Source organism: Carcharhinus amblyrhynchos, chromosome 7 (assembly GCF_965287045.1).
Source record: "Carcharhinus amblyrhynchos chromosome 7, sCarAmb.v2.hapA, whole genome shotgun sequence".
NCBI lineage: Eukaryota > Metazoa > Chordata > Chondrichthyes > Carcharhiniformes > Carcharhinidae > Carcharhinus > Carcharhinus amblyrhynchos.
The window spans coordinates 18,170,404-18,193,054 of record NC_137330.1 but is presented as its reverse complement, the minus strand read 5'-3'; the positions used below and the strand labels follow the sequence as shown (position 1 = coordinate 18,193,054).

The 22,651-nt window shown below is 43.4% G+C and overlaps 1 protein-coding gene across 1 annotated transcript in view; it reads right to left on the bottom strand.

Moving 5' to 3' along the window:
* LOC145345354 (protein eyes shut homolog) overlaps positions 1-22,651 on the bottom strand; it is a 308,622-nt gene that overhangs the window by 160,669 nt on the left and 125,302 nt on the right. The window contains exons 4-6 of the mRNA XM_080193170.1: positions 17,312-17,403; positions 13,829-13,979; positions 7,344-7,456 (exon numbers count right to left, since the gene is read on the bottom strand). Of these exons, the coding sequence (XP_080049296.1) occupies positions 7,344-7,456; positions 13,829-13,979; positions 17,312-17,403 (356 nt within the window). The remainder of the gene's footprint in view (positions 1-7,343; positions 7,457-13,828; positions 13,980-17,311; positions 17,404-22,651) is intronic.

The window sequence follows — 22,651 nt, the reverse complement described above, 5'->3', positions numbered from 1 at the left end:
AACTTTCCAAGACAGCCTGTCAACCTATTAATTTCTTTAACAGTGGGCTACATATCATTCAGGAGGAGGCCATTCAACCACTCATTCCTGTCCTACCATGGCTGATCTCTTTCTGAATACTACTTACCCACTGTAACCTTAAATACCCTTAACTGACAGTCTACCGACCTGAGTTTTAAAATTTTGACTTATTCCCCAGCATCAACAGCTTTCTTTTGGGCGGATGGTGGGGTGTGGGGGTTGTGGGAGGCGGCCGGTGGTGGTGGTGGGGAGGGGTGGGGGTGTTGTGGGGGTGTTGTGGGGGTGTTGTGGGGGTGGTGGGAGTGCACAAGGAGAGAGTTCCGGATTTCCATTACCCTTTGAGTGAAGAAATGTATCCTGCCGTCAATTCAAAGAGCCCAGTTCTAATTTTAAGTTTATGTTGTTCTAGAGTCTTCCCCACCAGCGGAAAGTTTCCCTCCAACTACCCTATCAATTCCTCTAAGTTTCATAAATATCTCAATTAGATCGTAATCAATCTTCTAAGGCAATGGAATAGAAACGTGTCTATGAAGTCTTACACACTATTTAATCCATTGATGCCCTGGTATCATTTTGGAGAATCTGCACTTGAACTGCTCCAAAGTCTTCTTCAATATGCCAAATTTATTTTGCTTCACAAATAATCCAATGCTAATCTGCAGCATTACAGGCAAGTTCTCATCTCAGTGGATCAATTTTATTGCTCTTTTGCACAGGAGCTTGCAAACTTTTCAATCTGGGCTGATTTGCAGTACAGATTCCAAATGGGAATCTTTGAGTTTCCAATTGCTTGATCCACTGACATGGTACCTAACAACAGATTGGTCTCATTTATTTTTAATTTGCCAGCATCTATGAAAATTGAGAATCATAACAATCTCCCTTTTTTTCAATCTAAGTACACAGATTTTAAGACTTGGTTGCCACGTGGAACCTCAAGCAAACTTCAGTCTTTGCATACAATGGGACTGAATCCATAAAATCCTACAGTGCAAAAGGAGGCTATTCGGCTAATTGAGCCTGCACTGTCTCTCCAACAGAGCATCTTACACAGACCTTACCCTCTGTCGTAACTCCATAACCCAATGCATTTACCATGGCGAATCGACCTATCCTACACATCTCGGGACTCTAAGCGAAAGCTGAGCATGGCCAATCCACCTATCCTGTACATCTTTGGACGGTGGGAAGAAACTGAAGCACCCAGAGAAAATTCATGCACACACGAGAAAACACGTAATCTTCACACATTCAGTGGAAGAAATAATGAATACATTGGAGGAAGCTGGTAGAGCTGAAGAAAAGTGCTCAGAATTCAGTTCACATCCATATTAGAATCACAGGGCTAAAAGTGTGGTTTGGTTCACCAGCATCAGGATGTGTTATTACCCAGTACCTCCCCAATCCTGTTCATTGAGCCTTTTTTTCTCAAGAGTTCAGCTTGTTAGTTTTCTCCAAGTACAGAGATAGTCTTTAAGATATAAAGGTTCTCTGATTACTATGCTGAGATCCAGGAATTTGAGGTTCTGGCTCTGTATGATTAACATAGTTGTGTAAATCTGGTGGTGCCCAAGAGGAATTGCTCCCATTTGTGTAATTGGCTTTCCCTTGACAGGCTTTTCAACTCCTCTGAGCTCCTCGGAACCACTCCCTTCTGACTCCAAACCCTTTTCAGAACTCCTCCAAAAATACTAAACCCAATACTTGCACTCACTTCGCAGCAGCAAAGGAAAGTCAAAAGCGCCCGATCTGAAAGATCTATTTTGATGCCTTTAAATAGCACAAGGTGTGTGGGGTGTGGAGTGGGCCCTTTATATCCAATTAAACACATTTTCAGCTCCTCATGCTCGAAAAAGAACATTAACAGGGTCTGCAAGGAGCATTGTGGCAGATCTGACACCAAAGCAGCATCAGACACTAAGTGACATTACAATCTGCCCACTATGCGTGCTTTGATGCACGTGCATTGCTGAATCTAATACCCAGACAATCACGGTGCTCGGTGTGGGCTGGTACACGTGCAAATACAAACAGTACAACCATCATTTTATATGGTTTCCATGGTACTGCTATGGAGCTACATTTTGCATCCAATTGGGTGGTCCAATATGTCAATGCAGAATCAGGCCATTTGGCCCACTGGCCTTTGTAAGTGTTTCTTCTTCCAATAGGCAATCCTAATTAGTTCCATAAATCATTACCCCTCTATCATCAGGGTAATCTGACCTTGACTATGCTATGTTAGTTTTACCAAACGACTAACCATGGAAGTGAACCCAAGGTCTCACAACATTCTATGTGAAGACATTTTACCCAAATTCTGTTCCAATCTGCTTGTATTGGGCAGCACAGTGGTTAGCACTGCTGCCTCTCAGTTCCAGGGACCTGGGTTCAATTCCAGCCTCGGGGGATTGTGTGGAGTTTGCACATTCTCCCTGTTTCTGCTTTGTTTTCCTCTAGGTGCTTCGGTTTCCACCCACAGTCCAAAGATGTGCAGATTAGGTAGATTGGCCATGCTAATTTGCCTCTTAGTGTTCCAGGATGAGTTGGTTAGGAGGATTAGTGGGGTAAATGCATGGGGTTACAGGGATAGGGTAGGAGTGTGGCTCTGGGAAAGATGCACTGTTGGTTAGTCAGTGCAGACTTGAATGGCCTCCTTCTACACTGTAAGGATTCTATGGTTCTAGTTAATGTAGTATTCCTGATCATTCATTTTGGTACTCTCAAATACTGAAAACATTATTTACTCTGTCGCTGCATTGCATTTACTCTCTTTGATGCCTCAATATACTTCCATCGCGTGGAGACCAATATTGCCCATAATACCTCAAAAGAGACTTTAGTAACATTTTAAATAGCTTACCGTTTCCTTTGGCTTTCGTATTCCAAAACATTTTTGACAAAATATAGAATTCAAAAGTACCATGCTTAACTCAGTGGATAACACTTGGAAGGTTGTGGGTTCAAGCCCACTCTGGAGATTTAATCACATAATCTAGGTGTAAATCCATCACTGCGCTGAGGGAATTCTGCACCTCTGAGAATGGATGTAAAGCATAGAAAATAACAGCAGGAGTAGGTCAATCAGTCCTTTGAGCCAACTTCACCATTCCTTATGATCATAGCTGATCATCCATCTCAATAGCCTGAATCTGCATCCCTCCCATATCCTTTGACCTCCTTTGCCCCAAGAGCTACATCTAACTCATTCTTGAAAACAATAAAGTGCAAAGATGTGCGGGTTAGGTTGATTGGCCATGCTAAATTGCCCCTTAGCGTCCTGGCTTGCATAAGTTAGAGGGATTAGCAGAGTAAGTATGTGGGGTTATGGGGATAGGGCATAGATGGGATTGTTATCAAGTGCAGACTCGATGGGCCAAATGGCCTCCTTTCATCACTGTAGGGTTTCTATGATATAATGTTTTGGCCTCAACTGTAATGAATGCCACAAGTTCGCCACCCTCTGGGTGAAGAAATTTCTCCTTATCTCAAATGCACCATAGAAAGCATCCTCTCTGGATGTATCACATCAAGGCATGGTTCCTGCTCTGACTAAGACCACATGAAACTACAAAGGGTTGTGAACGTAGACCAGTCTTTCACGCAAACCACCCTCTGATTCATTGACTCTGTTTACACTTATCCGCCTTGGAAAAACCATCAGCATGATCAAGGACCCCACGTACACTGAATATACTCTCTTCCACTTTCTTCCATCGGGAAAAAGGTACAAAAGTCCGAGATCACGTACCAACCAACTCAAGGACAGCTTCTTCCCTGTTGCCATCAGACTTTTTAATGGATCTACGTAATATTAAATCGATCTTTGTCTACACCCTGGCTTTGACTGTAAACACACTAAGGAGTCTCACAACACCAGGTTAAAGTCCAACAGGTGTATTTGGTAGCACAAGCCGCAAGCTTTCAGAGTGCTGCTCCTTCACAAACAGAATAGAACTGTCACACGGGAAGATTTAAACTAGTTTGGCAGGGGGGTGGGAACCAAAGCAAAGGTGAATTAGCTGAAGGGAAACCAGAGAGTAGGGCCAGTAAAACAGCAGGCAGGGTAGGGTTGCTAATCAAAGAGGGTCTGGTGGACTGAAGTGCATTTGTTTCAATGCGAGAAGTTTAACAGGTAAGGCAGATGAACTTAGAGCTTGGATTAGTACCAGGTAGCATCCTAGTAAATCTTTCCTGCACTCTTTCTAGTCCAGGCACCTGGACAAGCGCTCAGATCCTGCGCAGATCAGCTGGCGGGGGTATTAATAGATATCTTAAACCTCTCTTTACAACAATCTGAGGTCCTTATCTGCTTCAAGAAGACAACCATCATCCCGGTACATCAGAAAAGCCAGAAGCGTGCCTAAATGATATTGTCCGATGGCTCTGACATCCATCATTATGAAATGCTTTGAAAGGCTAGTCATGGTACGAATCAATTCCAGCCTCCCAGACTGCCTGGATCCAGTACAATTTGCCTACCACCGCAATACGTCCACAACAGACGCCATCTCCCTGGCCTGCACTCAACCCTGGAACACTTAGATAACAAGGACACCTATGTCAGACTCCTATTTATTGTCTACAGCTCAGCCTTCAACACCATTATTTCCACAAAACTCATCTCCAAACTCCCTGGCCTGGGCCTCAGCTCCTCCCTCTGCAACTGGACCCTAAACTTCCTACCTCACAAGCCACAGGCAACAATACCTCATCCAAGATCATCCTCAGCACTGGTGCTCCACAAGGTTGTGTTCTCAGCCCCCTACTATATTCCTTATACACCTATGACTGTGTGGCCCAATTCCCCACCAACTTGATTTTCAAGTTTGCTGATGACACCACCGCAGTGGGTCAATCTCAAACAATGATAATACTGAATACAGGAATGAGATAGAGAATCTGGTGAACTGATGCGGCGACAATAATCTCTCTTTCAATGTCAACAAAATGAAGGAGATTGTCATCGACTTCAGGAAACATAGAGGAGAACATGTGGGGACGAAATAGGAAGGGTCCAGAGCTTCAGGTTTTTAGGTATCCAGATCACCAACAACCTGTCTTTGTCCCCCAATGCCGACATTATAGTTAAGAAAGCCCATGACACCTCTACTATCTCAGAAGACTAAGGAAATTTGGCATGTCAACCAGGATTCTCACTAACATTTGTAGATGCACTACAGAATGCATTCTTTCTGGTTGTATCACAGATTGGTCTGGCTCTTGCTCTGTCCAAGACAGCAAGAAACTACAAAAGGTCATGAATGTGGCCCAATCCATCACACAAACCAGCCTCCCATCCATTGACTCTGCCTATACGCTTCCCACTGCCTCAGAAAACAACCAGCATAATGAACACACCCCAGACATTTTCTCTTTCACCTTTTTCTGTTGAGATAAAGATACAAAAGTCTGAGGTCACATACCAACTGACTGAAGAACAGCTTCTTCCCTGCTGCTGTCAAGACTTGAATGGACCTACGTTGCATTAAGTTGATCTTTGTCTACACACTAGCTATGATTGTAATACTATATTCTGCACTATCTTCTCTCCTTCTCTATGAACGGTATGCTCTGCTGTATAGCATGCAAGAAGTACATTTCACTGTGTACAAATACATCCGGAGTTGAGGGGTTGGCTTATGAGGAGAGACTGAGTAGACCGGGCCTATACTTATTGGAATTCAGAAAAATGAGGGGAGATCTTATAGAAACATAAAAGATTATGAAGGGAATAGATAAGATAGAAGCAGGGAAGTTATTTCCACTGGTGGGTGAAACTAGAACTAGGGGCTATGGCCTCAAAATAAGGGGGAGCAGATTTAGGACTGAGTTGAGGAGGAACTTCTTCACACAAAGGGCTATGAATCTGTGAAATTCCCTGCCCAGTGAAGCAGTTGAGGCTACTTCATTGAATATTTTTAAGGCAAGGATAGACAGATTTTTGAATAGTAAAGGAATGAAGAGTTATGGTGAGCAGGTGGGTAAATGGAACTGAGTCCACGAAAAGATCAGCCCTGATCTTACTGAATGGTGGCGCAGGCTTGAGGGACCAGATGACCTACTCCTGCTCCTAGTTCTTATGTTCTGATGTGACAATAATAAATTGAATCAAATCAGATGATTGGAACCAGGAGCCATGAATATAAGTACTCACTATCGGGAATTCAGGAGAAACTTCATTTGTGGAACCACATGGAGTAGTGACAGTGAGTGGTACAAACTGGATAGGCAGCTATGAGAAAAAGGAATCAAGGTGATGCAGATAGGGTGGGATGGAACATAGAACATAGGACACAGAACACTACAGCACAAACAGGCCCTTCGGCCCACAAGTTGCGCCAATCACATCTATACCTAAGGAAGGAAGGAGAATAAGTGTTGGCATATATGGATCAGATGGACCAAAATGCTATACATTTGTAAACTCGCACTCTAAATGCAAAGGAGATTTGTGCTTTTTTAATCAAGAAAGGAATTTGCTTACTGTGATGGCCATTGTTGTGGAAGCAGTAACAGTAAAAGAAAATTGTAATTACTTTTAAGTGTGTTTGGTGAACCTGTAATTGCTATTTTTAATGTTTTAAATGGGTTTTTAGGAGTCTGTATCAACTGCAAAGCAATCAATTAGAAACTTTGGAAATGAGGAAATACTGATCCATATGATCTGGTAACCCTTAACCTGGAAACAGTGCTCATAGGGTTGAGGTTGGAAGCTGTATAGCCAGATATAAAGGTGAACAGCGAGATGAGAGAGCCAGAGGATGAAGGTGATCAGCACACAGGTGCAGAAACAAGGGCCTGGGTTCTCTGCCCCCATTTTCAACAGGCAAGAAAGTTGCTGGGATGGGGAATCCATCAGTAGTGCCCAAAAGACTTTCATGCCAGCAGCATTGCCCGTTGAGATTGTCCCTATCCCCTGCCATGGGCTTCCCACCATGAAAAATCAGGAACGGCATTACCATACATTTACATATCATTAGCAGGCTTCTCTAAGTGAGGGGGGGAGGTGGCGGTGTGGTTGGGAGGCCCACAGGTCTGGTGAACATGAATTGAGTGGGAAAGTGAGATATCCTACATACTGGAGCCAAATTGAAGAATTTTAGAAATGAACATGTGCAAGGAGTGATAGATGAGTTTGTGACGATGTAAGATGTAACTTAGTTTTGTCAACTATTTACACGTTGACTCGTGTTTAATTTGTGTTGGTCCTGATTCATGTCAAAGAAAATGTCGGTAATTTCTTTCCTGAGGTTGGTCATTTGGTAAGTTTGGTTCTCTGAGGGATTGTAACGATGCGTATTGGAGCTTGAGAAACACACCTGCAGTAGTCAATGTTGTCTCTGCCGATAGCATTCGAAAGGATGAAGGGGCCCAATCCATTGATTTCCATTACTGCTAGGCAACCAGTGAAGTTGTTGAATGGCTCAGCAACCTGCAAAACAAAGATTGATTGACACTTCAAAATAAGCTGTTTAAAGTTTCTTGCCGAGATGGAGTTTTCTTAGATATTTGAGAACTTCTGAATTCTCTGTGATCCATTAGAAGACAAGAACATGGATATTGATTGAATAAACATAGTTTGGCATAATGCTACAAAAGCCATTTATAAATAATGAATTGCCTATATTGAAGGACAGGGAAGTTTCATAACTTCTAATCCTGTGTCTCCCAACCTATGGAAGACTTGCAATGGCCAAATTTCTGCTAGGCACATTCATGTAGTCTGGGTAGAATTGGCTAAACCAATGTAAAAGGCATGAGTTGAGGCCAGACTGCTTATATATGTCCTTCTTGCAACCCTTTACACTAGTTTGAAGGGAGGCACAGTGGTATTTGAAATAACTTCTAAGAGGCTGGTGTCCCTTCACCAAATTCCCTTTATTTACAAACTCTATTCCACTCAGAGTTTTTCAGGTCCAAGATCAGACTTAACACTCCCATATTTATATGCAGGTCAAGCTCCCTGATTGGTCAGGCATTTGTATTTTGTATTTTGTAGGATACAGACTCCATCCTGGAAGCCCACAATTCCTGGTAATCATGGCATAATTCTTTACCCAATCTTTTTCACTGGCCTCCAATTGTCCTTCCCGGATGCTACTATCATGGCCTTTCTGTTGGACTTCTTAGCTGCCCTCTGACATAACCTAATAAGCAACTCAGATGAAGGACAATTCGGGATGAGCAGTAAGTGCTGGCCTTGCCAGTGACACTCACATTTATCTTACGAATGAATTTTAAAAATCGATCTGAGTCATGCCCCATGCACAAAAATATTCCATTCCATTCAGTATTGCAGATTTCTGCTGAATGCAGAAACTTTTTAATGATTCAGTATAATTTCATTATGTCATTCTCACTGGCTTTAAGTTCGTACACCATAATAAAAATGATTCTTTTTACTGTTAACCCTATTTCCAGCTGTGTTAGAGCATAGAACATAGAACCCTACAGTACAGAAAGAGGCCCTTCGACCCATCTAGACTGCACCGAACACAATCCCACCCAGGCCTTACCCCCATATCCCTACATATTATACCCACTAATCCCTCTAATCTACGCATCTCAGGACACTAAGGGGCAATTTCTGTGTTGCTGAGACTGAAGCAGGCTGCCTCTTTTAAACGCATCACGGAATAATTTTTATTGTAAGGAAGTGGAAAAATTATATTCTGTTATGCTGCCTTGTTATCATGGCCCTTGGAAGATTTTGCAATTTTAAAAATGCATTTTTCATGGGATGTGGGCATCACTGGGATAGCCAGAATTTGTTGCCCAGTCATAAATGCCCTTGAAATGAAGGGCTTGTTAGGCCATTTCAGAGTCAACCACATTGTTGCTGTCATATGTAGGCTGGACCAGGTAATGGCAGCAGATTTCCTTTCCTAGAGGACATCAATGAACCTGATGGGTTTTTACAACAATGATAGTCTCAGCAATGGTCATGAAACTAACGTTACCTTCCACATTTAGTAATTTAACTTAAATTCCATCAGCTGCCACGGTGGGATTTGAACCCATATTCTCAGAACAATGGGCTGGGTGGCTGGACTGCCGGTCTTGTGACATGACCACGACCTTCCCCGAATTTCTCCTGATGCACCTGAATTTATATGGAAGTGTGAAGTGTATCTTAACCAGGGCGATTTCAGGTGCACTTTGAACTTACTGACTGAAAGCAGAAACTTCACTCTGATTTCAGACTCAAGACTCAACAAGCTTGTGTCTGTCTCAAATTGTGTAATGTAAAGCAAAGACTGTGATTTTTCATGACTTATACCACATGAGGTCACGGCTGGAATATTGAGTGCAGTTTTGATCTCTTTGTCGAAGGAAGGAAGTTCTTGCCACTGAGGAAGTCCTTGCCATTTGAGATAAGGAGAAATTTCTTCACTCAGGTGACACACCTGACGAAGGAATAGCGTCCTGAAAGCTAGTGGCGTTTACTACCAAATAAAGCTTTAACCTGGTTGTTGTGAGACTTCTTACTGTGTTTACCGCAATCCAATGCCGGCATCTCCACATCACTCTGCATACAAACACACTTGCTGCTCAGTGCAACAAGTGCTCAATGAGAAGCAATTATACGCACAAATTCAGCTTATATCACTCAATAACAGCACACTGAAGAAAACGCCTCACTGCACCACCTACACAATGGCTGCGACTCAAAAGATAACTGAATCTATTTGGAAAAAATAGATCTGTTCAACAAAGCAATTGATTTCAAGGCTGAATATTGAATTCTTTTCCATTATGAATATTCTTTGTTCAATCTGGAATACTTTTAAATATCCAAGGTATATTTTTCATTTTTACCTGTGAAGATAAAGTTTAGCAATTTGGAAGAGTGAAGTATGGTGGGAATAAGGAAGAAATGTTGTGTATTAAATGACTCTTACGCACAACGGTTACTGCTTAGTTATCGCACGGAACAGAAAATTTTTACTCGGCAGTGAACATTGACAATGGAGGAAGATATGAATCTTCACAAAATGGTTCATTAGGAAGAACATGAGACCTTAGGTTTCTTCATTCCATATGCATGATTCATAAACATTTTTAATGCAAAATTGCCTTTTGAGTTATGTATAAAATAATGGATGTAGTAATGAATAATTCATACAGTAAAATTGCAACAAACATTACTTTCAGTCAGTTAATCCTGCTTTTGGATTCTTTTTATTTTCTCACAGGATGTGGGTGTCACGCTGGCTGGAGCAGCATTCATTGCCCATCCCACCTTGTGAAGATGGTGCTGAGCTGCCGCCTTGAACTGCTGCAATCTATGAGGTGTAGGAACACCCATAGTGCTGAGTGGGAGGGAGTTCCAGGATTGCAACCTATTGATAGTGAGAAATGGCGCCATATTTCCAATTCAGGATGGTGAGTGACTGAATCTCCAGGTGGTGGTCTTCCCAAGCATCTGCTGCCCTTGTCCATCCACACGTATAGGTTGGGTTGATTAGTTGGGTAAATGCGTGGGATTATGGGTCGGTCTGGGAGTGGGTCCAATCATAATTGCTCCACCATTAGCAGACGTACCTTCAGTTGTCTAGGCCACAAGCTCTGGAATTTCCTTTCTAAACCTTTCTGCCTCCCTGCCTCACTTTCATCTTTAAGATGTTCCTTAAAACTTATTTCATTGACCAAGCTTTGGGCAACTGAGCTAATTTCTCCTCACGTGGCTTGGTGTCATACTTTGTTTCCTAATGTTCCTGTGAACCACCTTAAAGGTGACAAATAAATACAAGTTGTTGTTTTTATTGATTTAGCACCTTTCACAACCATAGGATGTCTTGAAGCATGTCACATCCAGTGCAGATACTGTCACAATGTAGAAAATGTAGCAGGCAACCTTGCACACAGCAAACTGCCGCATACAGCAGTGTGATCATGACCTATTCTACTTTGGTGATTGGCCACGAGACTAGAGGGAGCGCCCCCATCACGCTCCTTCAAAACAGTGCCAGACAGGTGAGAGGACAGTCCGGTCTCAGTTTATCCGAAAGTCAGCACTGCCAACAGTGCAGCACTCCCTCAGTGAGACCATGAAAGGAATAGGAACATTGTGGGAGGAGTCTATGATGGGCATGGTGCGCCAAAACTGTAACCAACTTCAGTCCTGGCATGGTGAGCAATCCACAAAGTTTTAAGAGGTGATCTGGTCACTGGGAAAAGTGGCAGTGAGAGCTACTTACGGGCCTAAATCAACCCCCAGGAAGATCAGCCACCTGGTGGCTCTCCCGCCACGATGAGAATACCTTGAAGGTGGGGTCATTAGTTGACTGGCAAATTTACCACTGCCACGGCTCTCAATTTTAAGCCCCTCCACCACCTACCATCTTGCCCTCCTGATAACCTTACTCTTATGATTCAGCATAGCAAGGATTTGTCACCACGACAACAATTGTGCCCCCCCCCGCCATCCCTCCGCCAGGATGGAGCTGGGTGAATATGAATTTCATGCAACCGGCTGGTTTTCAGGCACTATCCTGGTCCAGAGGTACATGTAACCAATGCAGATACATGAATGGCCACTTACGGCCAGTTTCCAAAGGCTAGCCGATAAATTCCATCATTAATGATGGATTAGCTACAGGACGGATGTCAGGGGTAGGTTCTTTACCCAGCGGGTGGTGAGGGATTGGAATGCCCTGCCTGCTGCAGTTGTAAATGCGTCTAGTTTGGGGGCGTTTAAGAGATCTCTGGATAGGTTTATGGACGAAAAGGGATTGGTATAGGCTAGTGGGTCATTGTTTTTGTAACTGGTCGGCGCAACATCGTGGGCCGAAGGGCCTGTTCTGCGCTGTAATGTTCTATGTTCTATGTTCTATGTTAATTCCACAAACAGTCGAGGACCCACTCAGTTAATCAGAAAGACAGCACCTTCAACAATGTAGTGCTCCCATACTGCACCAATGACAGCTTGGACCTTTATGCTTAAGACCTGGACTCAGCGACAAGAATGCAATCAATTGTTGATATTTCTATCATTATTCCCCATGTGAATCTCTTGCTCTCATTTTCATTGATGTGGAAGAGTCAGTGTCAACAGACAAGATTATCTACAGACAATTTTACCAACAGACTGGGAAAAGGAACAGCTCTCTCCAGATAGCTTAACGTCACCCTCTCCCCACTTCAGCTGGCCATAGCGTGTTACGCAGAGGGGCCCATTCCGCATGTTGATAGCCTGACATTTGTTGTCATTTTTTCATTCAAAAGCTGGTGGGAAGGCACTTCAAGATGGAGGTGTCTTTTCTCTCTCTCTCTATTTTCCTCAGCTGTTTCTCAGCTGGGGGACGGGGACCTCCGATTTGCAAGTCCTTGATTGGAAGGTGAGTCTGCCCTCAAACCCCTATTTGGCTAATTCAAGGAAAAATCATTGACGGATTGAGTGTTTCCCACATGGGGTAAGGTTATGACCCCTATTTACTCCTATGTTGGAGTCTTGAGCCAAAACCCCAAGTACAGATGTTCATGCAATATCTTGAAACTACTAATACTTCTTATGGGTGTACAGAGATTCAGGGATTTTAGAACCGAGGATCCCCCCAAACTTTTCAGTTGAATCAAATATTTTGTAACCTTGGAATTTGCTCATGTTGCTGGTACTTAGTAATCTCAGGCATCAGTCTGGGCATTATATCTAAGTCTGGACACGATTGCTTAATAAAGATGCTGAGGAATTGTGGAAGGAGCTGGGATGATCTGTTAGAATGGGAGAAGGAGCATGATTCTTCAGTTATGTGAGGAGAGCAGTGATACTGGGATTGTTCCCCTTGCAGCCATGAGGGTTAGAAAAAGATTCAGTGTTTTGAAGGATTCTGACAGAGTAGTGGTGGAGAAACTGTTTCAACAAGCAGGTAACAAGAGGATATTTGATACAAACCAGATTATGGTGACAGGTTGAGAAGATAAGTTTTTATTTTTTGTAATGAATTATTTGGATCCAGAATTCACAGTCTGAAAGGGATGGCGGAAATGGATTCAATCAAGCTACAGACTCATGACTGTACACAAGGGGGACATTTGGTGTCTCCGGTCCAGGCCAGCTCTACGTAGAGCACTCCAGTCAGTACAATTCTCCAATTCCATCTTCGAGGCCCTTTTTATCTCAATCAAGTGGCCACTCAGTTTCCTTTTGTATGCTCTCCGCCCGCCCCACCAATCCCCAACCTTCCATCTCTTGTAGGCAGCAATTTCACAGTCATTACCTGTCATTGTGTAATAAGCCCAAAACCTTTGACCCCTGTCACTTGAATCATCAGATAATAAAACGGTTTTCTTTGTCGAACTTAACTAAACCTGTTGTCATTTCGTACACCGCTATCACACCATCCCTCAACTTATTTTGCTACAGGGAAAACAGTGCACCTCACCTTTCCCCACTGCCACCTCCGCCCCCCCCTCACCTCCACTCCCACTCCCCCCTCCCACCTCTGCTCCCACTCCCCCACCTCCCACTCCAGCTTCTCCAACCTAACCTTGTAACTAAGATTCCTCATCCCTGAAATCATTCTGGTAAATGGCTTCACATCCTTCCCAAACTGTGGTGACCAGGATAGGACACCATAGTAGCAATTTGTAAAAGAATATTGGATAGGTACATGAAAAGGGAATAAATAATTTCAAGCCTATGGGGAAACAGGAGTGCGGAACTCATTGAATCGTCTTCTAGAAGAGCTGACACAAGCATATTGGTCGAACGTACTCCTTCAGCACAAGATTCCAAATTAGAAATACAATTCAAAGAAACAAAAAATAACAATAACCTCTCCATGAAAACACTTTGCCGTACCTGATTTGGCCTGTAGCTGGTTGGTAAGCCACCTAAGAAGACGGGTCCTGTGCGTTGATTGACGAGACGGGACCAAGTGTTGCTGGGTGTGCTGGTTCCCATGATAACCCCAAACACGGTTACCACTGCATCGCAAGGTACCAGATCTTGCCTGCGTTACAACATAAAGCATGAAACCTTTCAACACATAAAACGCAGTGACCAATAAAATTAAATTCAAGTTCAACCTACAGATGTAACCATTTCTGAGGGACCATGTTTAAGAACATAAGAATATAAGAAATAGGAGCAGGAGTAGGCCATCTAGCCCTTCGAGCCTGCCCTGCCATTCAATAAGATCATGGCTGATCTGTCGTGGCTCAGTTCCACATTCCCGCCCTCTCCCCATAACCCTTAATCCCCTCTCTTATCAAAAACCCATCAACCCGTGTCTTAAAAATATTTAGCGAGGTAGCCTCCAGCACTTCAACGGGCAGAGAATTCCAGAGATTCACCACCCTTTGAGTGAAGAAGTTCCTCCTCAACTCCGTTCTAAACCGCCCTCTCTTTATCTTGAGGCTGTGCCCCCTAGTCCTACTGTCCTTTCTGAGCGGGAAGAGCCTCTCCACCTCTACCCTATCCATCCCATTCATCATCTTATACGTCTCAATGAGATCTCCCCTCATTCTTCTAAACTCTAACGAGTACAAGCCTAGTTTATTCAGCCTCTCCTCATAGCTCAATCCCCTCAACTCCAGTATCAGCCTAGTAAACCTCCTCTGCACTCCCTCCAAGGCCAAAATATCCTTGCGTAAGTACGGCGCCCAAAACTGCACACAGTACTCCAGCTGCAGCCTCACCAATGCCCTATACAGCCGCAGCAAGACCTCCCTACTTTTATATTCAATCCCCCTCGCTATGAAGGCCAGCATCCCATTCGCCTTCCTGACCACCTGCTGCACCTGCAAGCTGGGTTTTTGCGACTCATGCACAAGGACCCCGAGGTCCCTCTGCACCGTCGCCTGCTGCAGTTTTTCGCCACGTAAGTAATAATCCTTCCTACCATTATTCCTACCAAAGTGGACCACCTCACACTTGCCAACATTAAATTCCATTTGTCATTTCCTGGCCCATTCGCCCAGCCTATCTACATCCTTCTGTAGCCTCTCCACACCCTCCGCACAATTTGCCGTTCCCCCAATCTTGGTGTCATCAGCAAATTTCGACACCCTACACTCAGTTCGGTAAATAGCTGAGGCCCCAGCACCGACCCCTGGGGCACTCCACTAGTCACCATCCGCCAATCCGAATAGCACCCATTGACCCCCACTCTCTGCCTCCTATTTGACAACCAATCCTCTATCCACGCTAACACCCTACCCCTAACTCCATGTCCCCTGACCTTCTGCAATAACCTCTTGTGAGGTACCTTGTCAAACGCCTTCTGAAAATCAAGAAAGACCACATCCACCGGCTCTCCTCTATCCACTGCCCCAGACACATCCTCATGGAACTCCAGTAAATTTGTCAGACACGATTTCCCTTTAATGAAACTGTGCTGCGTCTGCTCTATCAAGCAATTCCTCTCAAGATGCCTCGCTATTTCCTCCTTGATGACGGATTCTAACATTTTACCTACAACAGACGTTAAACTAACCGGCCTATAATTCCCTGCCTTTTGCCTGGCACCCTTCTTAAACAACGGCGTAACATTAGCCGCTTTCCAATCTTCCGGCGCTTCCCCGGAATCCAGCGACGTCTGGAAAATAACCACCAAGGCATCCACTATCACCTCCGCCATTTCTTTCAGAACCCTTGGATGCATTCCATCCAGTCCTGGCGACTTGTCCACAATCAGCCCCTCCAGTCTGTCGAGCACCGCCTCTCTCGTAACAGTAATGTCATTAAGACCCTCCAGTCCTACCACCTTTCCATCTCTAGCACCTGGCAAATTATTCACGTCCTCCTCCATGAAGACAGAAACAAAAAAGTTATTCAGGACCTCAGCCATATCCCCATCCCCTACCACTCTGTGCCAATAACTTATGGGTTGATTTTATTTGAATATGTGAGGAATTTATTCACATCAGAGTAATGACCACAGTCAATGTAGATAGTTTTTATTTGCAAACAATCAATATACTTACATTAAAATTGAAGATAAAGAGTCGCTGTAGTCCCTAATAACCATTTCTCCTTTGAGGATGGTGATTAAACCAGAGGATCACTACACCTTGGGCAAGGAGCAAGGTTGAGAAGGTGGGGCTTTCATGAATAAACTCAATTGATACAGGATTTGAAGGCATGCTTTTGACTCTGCCTCACTAACCAACCATCTCGCCAACTGAGCTAACTGACTCCCCAGTATTCAACTTACATGTAATTTAAACAGTAATTTGTTCTGTTTAAGCTATTGTGACTGCAGAAGCAGTGGGAATATTGTGCAACACATCACGGATTTACAAATAAATGCACTTGGCATGTTGAAATACTTCACATTTTTTAATTGCTCATTGTCAGATTAACACAATTCATGTTCTACGCCTGTTACATTTTTCAAGCACAAATCAAAACTTGATTCGAATAGTAATTTTTAAAAGGGATTAGATAAATACTTAACCCTGCAACATGTTTGCCCTTTATGGAAAAAGAGCACGTAGATTGACGGGTAATTAGATTGTTCTTTCACAAAACCATGATGGGCTGAATGGCCTCTTTCTGTGCTGTTCAATTCTATGATTGTATGTTGCCACACAAGTTATAAAATCCTTACAGTACAGAAGAAGACCATTTGGCCCATCGAGTCTGTACTGACCACAATCCCACCCAGGTCCTATTCCTGTAACCCCCGACATTTACCTTGCTAATCCCCCTGACACTAGGGCCAAGTTAGCATGGCCAATGAACCTAACCTGTACATCTTTGGACCGTGGGAGGAAACTCACACAGGGAGAAAGTGCAAACTCCACACATCAGGGAGCCAAGACTGGAATTGAACCTGGCTGTCTGGTACTGTGAGGCAGCAGTGCTAACCACTGTGCCACCGTGCTGCCCATGTATCCCATTATGTGTGGCAATCAAATGCTGCATGTAGCTCAGACATGTTGCACCAGCAGTGGTTGGGTTGGTGATTAGCAAGCATGATTCATGCCTTGTTACTTATGGACTGACTCTTGCGGTGAGCTGGACAGTAAAATTCGCCCTTGCCACTCTGCCGCTGTCTCTCCATATTTGACCTTTGAGATAGTAAGTCAGGTTAGCGCACACAATTCCTCTCAATGTGATTTTGAGGCTTTGGCCCACATTGGGGGTTTTCCAGGCAGACTTTTATTGCTCTGGAATGAACCCCATCCCTCCCACCCCTCGGACAGAGCAACAAAGAACCAAAAAGGAATTAGTTCTCAAGCTCTAACAGTAAGGGATCCCCAGGGTACCAATGAGCAGTTAACTTGTGTAATTTTCTCTTGAGCTTTCTCCGGGAAATAGAAATCAAGACCTTCTTACCTGATTTGAGTGACATAAATTCTCCCATCATCAACTCTCACTGTCGTATTAATATGATTTGCTTCTTCAGAAGACTCACAGAGGAACTGGAACTGTTGAAAGAATAATTTTCCACTTTAAAGGAGCAAAGCCCAAGGATGAGAGAAGTTGGAAAAAAAACTTCAGTCATCAATTATGAATAGAACATTTTAATATGTATAACGTGCATTTGGGACCTGCTAAACATAGTATGAACCTGGCAGTGCACACAAGTTCCAAGGTAGAAAAATATTGTACATTGTTCTTGTGTTGTTTAGAATTGCAGAGAATTAACGGCATTCACAGAAACAGGCCATTTGGCCATTCTACTCCATGCCAGTATTTATATTCCACATATACTTTCTCTCACTCTATGGCATGTCCCAATGTCAGCATAACCTTCTATTCTTTTAGAACCACAAAAACATAGAAAAGTTACAGAACACAAAGAGGCATTCTGACTATTGTGTCTGAAAAAAATAAATAAATTCGCCCTGCACATTGCAGCATTAGGTACAGATCCAGAACTTTTTTAATGAGTTGAGGGTACTCTGTACTCTCCAGAGAAATTATTTCCTTCCTGCACTGTGGAAAAGCTGACGGTACAACCTCTGACCTGTTTTGAGGAATAGTGATGTCTCAGAGTAGTGGGTCTGAAGTGTATTTTTTCTCACCGTGCATGGACAAATAAGAAGTACTTACTGATTATCCTCTGAGGGAGAAGGAGCACCATTTCATCTCAGTGTTTATTGACTGCAATTCTCCCGATGAGAATCAAAGTGGTGTCACCAGTGGGAAAACAGAGTGTTTCCCGTGAGCACTGGCAGCGCTAACCAGGTGGGATTCAACCACTCTCTGCTGGCAAAGTAGCACGTCAGGAAGCCTGACTTCACCAACATCAGGGTGCCATTTTTAATGAGTGCCCTGATCTCAGAGTAGAGTGCCAGATGCATCTGGCTTTTAGAAAAGTCTTCAGATCAGAAAAAGCCTGTTTAAAAGAACTGTAGGAAGAAACTTAATGGAGTACAAACTGATTATATTAACAATGAACTGTTTGATCTGCCTAGGAGCTGTCAGTCAATATAGCTTTTAGCAGCTCATGGGCTAACAGTTTCTTGTATACACAAACCTGGTTGATCCCCTATTTAATGTGCACTGGAACAGTCAATCAAAACAGTTCTAAGAGCTTTCAGAGTAGCTGGGGCTCGTTCAAGCTAGACGTTTAAAATTCATGTCTATCAGAGTGCTTCAAAAAAGGTTTCAGAGCATCTGGGGCTTATAAGAGAAAGTAAGGGGGGTCTGCCCAGTGAAACTGACATCTCCTGTCAGTCAAGGTATGTCAAAAATATGCAATAACATCTGGGGCTTCTGAAATCAACCAAGGCAATCCCTACTTTAGAACTGTGTGATGCTTGATTTTGAAGGATTCCAGGTGTTCAGGGGGCATAGATTTTAAAGTAAACAAGCCACTTGAAAGATTTGACAGAAAACAGACAGCAATAAAGATTTTAACCAGAATGTTGCATGAAATCATCATCCTAAGAGTGATTTCCACATTTCCCAGAACAGGAAGGAGAACTCCATGAATGAGACCCCATCCTGGGGGAGAAATCCTAAGGTCAACCCCTTCAGCAGCAAAAATAGGAAGGCAGATTATTATTGGAATTAATGTAAATTACGAGAGGTGGAAAATCAACGAGACCTTAGTGCCCTCATGCATCAGTCACTGAAAGTAAGTGTGCAGTTACAGCAAGAAGTAAAGAAGGCAAAAGGCATGTTGGCTTCCATAGCAAAAGGATTTGAGTACAGGAATAGATGTGTTTTACTGTAATTGTAAAGGGTGTTGTTGGGGCTACACCTGGAATATTGTGTGCAGTTTTGGTGTCCTTATCTGATAAAGGATGTCCTTACTATAAAGGGAGTGCAATGAAGGTTTACCAGGCTGATTCCTGGAATGGCAGGGCAGTCATATGAGGCAAGACTAAGTTGGTCAGGATTATATTCATTTGAGTTGAGAAGGACGAGAGGGGATCTTTCACTCTTTGAAACTTAGAAAACTCTAACAAGATTAGACAGGATAGATGCACAAACAATGTTCCCAATGGTGAGGGAGTCCAGAACTGGGGTCACTGTTTGAGGATAACCTTTTAAGACTGAGGTGAGGAGAAAGTTCTTCACCAAAGAGGGATGAATCTGTGGAATTTACTACCACAGAAATTATTTTAGGCCAAAGCATTGTGAGATGTCAATAAGAAATTAGATATAGCTCTTGAGGCAAAAGGAATTGAGGGATATGGGGGGAAGGTGGGATTAGGGTATTGAATATGATCAGTCATGACCATAATAGATGGAGGAGCAGGCTCAAAGGGTCTAATGTCGCACAGCTGCTTCTTTTTTCAATCTAAGGTACTTTATGGGGGCATAATTGGACAACATTTAACATGAAGCCATTTAAACCACACCTCTGGACATAAATCATAGAAGGGGAGTGAAAGCAAGAGAGAGAGAGAGACATAATGGTCTAGAAAGGGAATTTCAGAGTAGCAAAGTAGTCCAGGGAGCTACAAATATAGATGAAAATATTTAAATCAAGGTATCCACAGCAGCTCAGTGAGCTACATTTACAGAATCACAGAATATTACAGCGCAGAAGAGGCCCGTCAGCCCATCAAGTCTGCACTGATGCATAATCCCACTTAAATCCACTTGCCAGCACTTTGCCCATAGCCTTGAATGTTATGAGGTGCCAAGTACTCATCCAGGTACTTTTTAAAGCATCGCCTCTATTCTCTCCCAGGCAGTGCATTCCAGACCGTCGCCACCCTCTGAGTAAAAATTTTTTTCCTCAAATCCCCCATAAACTTGTGTTCCCTTGTAACTGACCCTTCAACTAAGGGAAATAGCTACTTCCTATCCACCCTTTCCACGTTCCTCGTAATCTTGAACACCTCAACCAGGTCACCCCCTCAGTCTTCTCTGCTCCAACAAAAACAGCAGCACCCTGGTAGATCGCCTCTGCACCCCCTCCAGTTTGTTCATGTCCTTCCTAGAATGTGGCGACCAGAACTGCACACAATACTGAAGCTGCAGCCTCACCAGAGTTCTATACAACGCCATCATGACCTCTTTGCTTTTGTAATCTATACCCAGATTGATAAAGGCAAGTGTGTCATATGCCTTTCTCGTTACCCTATTTACTCGCCTTTCTGCTTTCAGAGATCTATGGACAAACATGCCAAGGTCCTTTTGTTCTTCAGAATTTCCCAGTGTCAGACATTTCATCCTTATAAAATTACTCCTTCCCAAGTGCATCACCTCATACTTTTCAGGGTGAACTTCCATCTGCCACTTATCCGCCCATTTGACCATCTTGTCTATATATTCCTGTAACCCAAGACACTCAACCTCACTGTTAACGACCTGGCCAAACTTTGTGTCATCAGCAAACTTACTGATCCTATCCCCGACATAGTCATCTGTGTCATTTATATAAATGACAAACAATAGGGGGCCCAGTGGTATGCCACTGGTCACTAGCCTTCAGTCAACCTCCAGCCTCAAGCAACCTTCTGTCACCGCCCTCTGTCTCCTAACGCTAAGCCAATTATGAATCCACCTTGTCAGATCACCCTGTAGCCCATGTGCATCAGCCTTCTTCATAAGTCTCCCATGTGGGACTTTGTCAAAGGCTTTGCTGAAATCCATGTAAACTACATCAACCCACGCTACTCTCATCCACGCACTTGGTTAGATGCTCAAAAAATTCAATCACATTTCTTAAGCATGGCCTCCCTCTGACAAAACCATGCTGACTATCCCTGATCAAACCTTGCCTCTCCAAATGGAAATAGATTCTCTCCTTCAGAATCTTCTCCAGTAGTTTCCCAACCACAGACATGAGATTTGCTGGTCTGTAGTTCCCTGGCTTCTCTCTACAATCTTTCTTAAATAGTGGGACCACATTAGCCGTTCTCCAGTCCTGTGGCACCTCCCTGGTGGCCAGGGAGGAATTAAAAATTTGGGTCAGAGCCCCTGCAATTTTCTCCCTTGCCTCCCAGAATAGCCTGGGACACAATTCATCTGGACCTGGAGATTTGTCTAGTTTTAAGCCCGCCAATACTTCCAATACCTTGTCACTCCCTATGATAATTTTCTCTGGAGCCTCACAATCTCTCTCCTCAAGTTCCATAAGTATCTCCTCATTCTCATGGGTGAAGACAGATGTGAAGTATTCACTTAACTCACCACCAATGTCCTCTGCCTCCACCCACAGATTTCTCCCTTGGTCCCTAATGGGTCCTATTCTTTCCCTTGTTATCCTCTTCCCATTGATATACTTATAGAATATCATAGGATTTTCTCTACTTTTCCCTGCCTGAGTTTCTAATATCCCCCCTGTGCTCTCCTACTTGATTTAACAATAACATTTCCTGTACCCTTTCCCAACATGAAAGCTTTTCTGTGGAAAAGCAACCCAAGATAAGACCCTTGAAATAGGACAGAAATTGGATATGGGCCATTCGTCTCTGTTAGCCAATCAGGGCTGTGAGGTGAATTATTGTGCCACCATTGCCATACCACCTGACACAAGTTTACTCCTCGCAATTCAGAGGGAGCCTCATTCCCTCCGGGTTGGCGGTAAAAACTGTTAGATTGAACAATGAGGTTGCAATAATTAGGGATATTGGATGTTTGTTTGATGATAGCTTGCAAAGTTGTTAACAGCTTATGAAGCTGACAAGAGTCAAATCTGTGACACACAGAGCCCGCAGAGAGGCTTTGAAATGTTGGAATAAGGTTGTTGATCAGGTTTATAGTGGACTTTTCAGGGACTATGTGGAACTTAGCACTGAATAAAACTTTCTGATGTGTTTCGTTCAGCCTTTCTCTTGATGGACTCATTAAAAGCCTGATCCCCGCAATTCAACCCTTTCAAGGATGTTAACTCACAACCGTTAGAAACTCCCACTGAAGAAGTATTATCTTAGGGGAGTACAGCCACTTTCTGTGCAAACAAAGTTAAACTGGGAACCTGTATGTTAGCTCTATCAGAGCTATTTTTATGTGATGGCAAAGGCAAAAGTTAAAGTAAAATCTTATCCCAACTGGGTATTGTTTATTACATTCAGTGGTTGCTTGTTAAGTGGGTCACCATCTACTGGATGAACGTTTCTTTAAAAAAGACTGAACCTTTTTCTCTGGCTGTCTTTAATTTAAAAAAAACTTCCAGCATTTATTTCATTATCAATCCTGTTTCTGATTAAGGAAGAAAGGAGGGATATCTGTGATGCCTTCCAGGTCCATAGAATGAGAGAGGTGCAT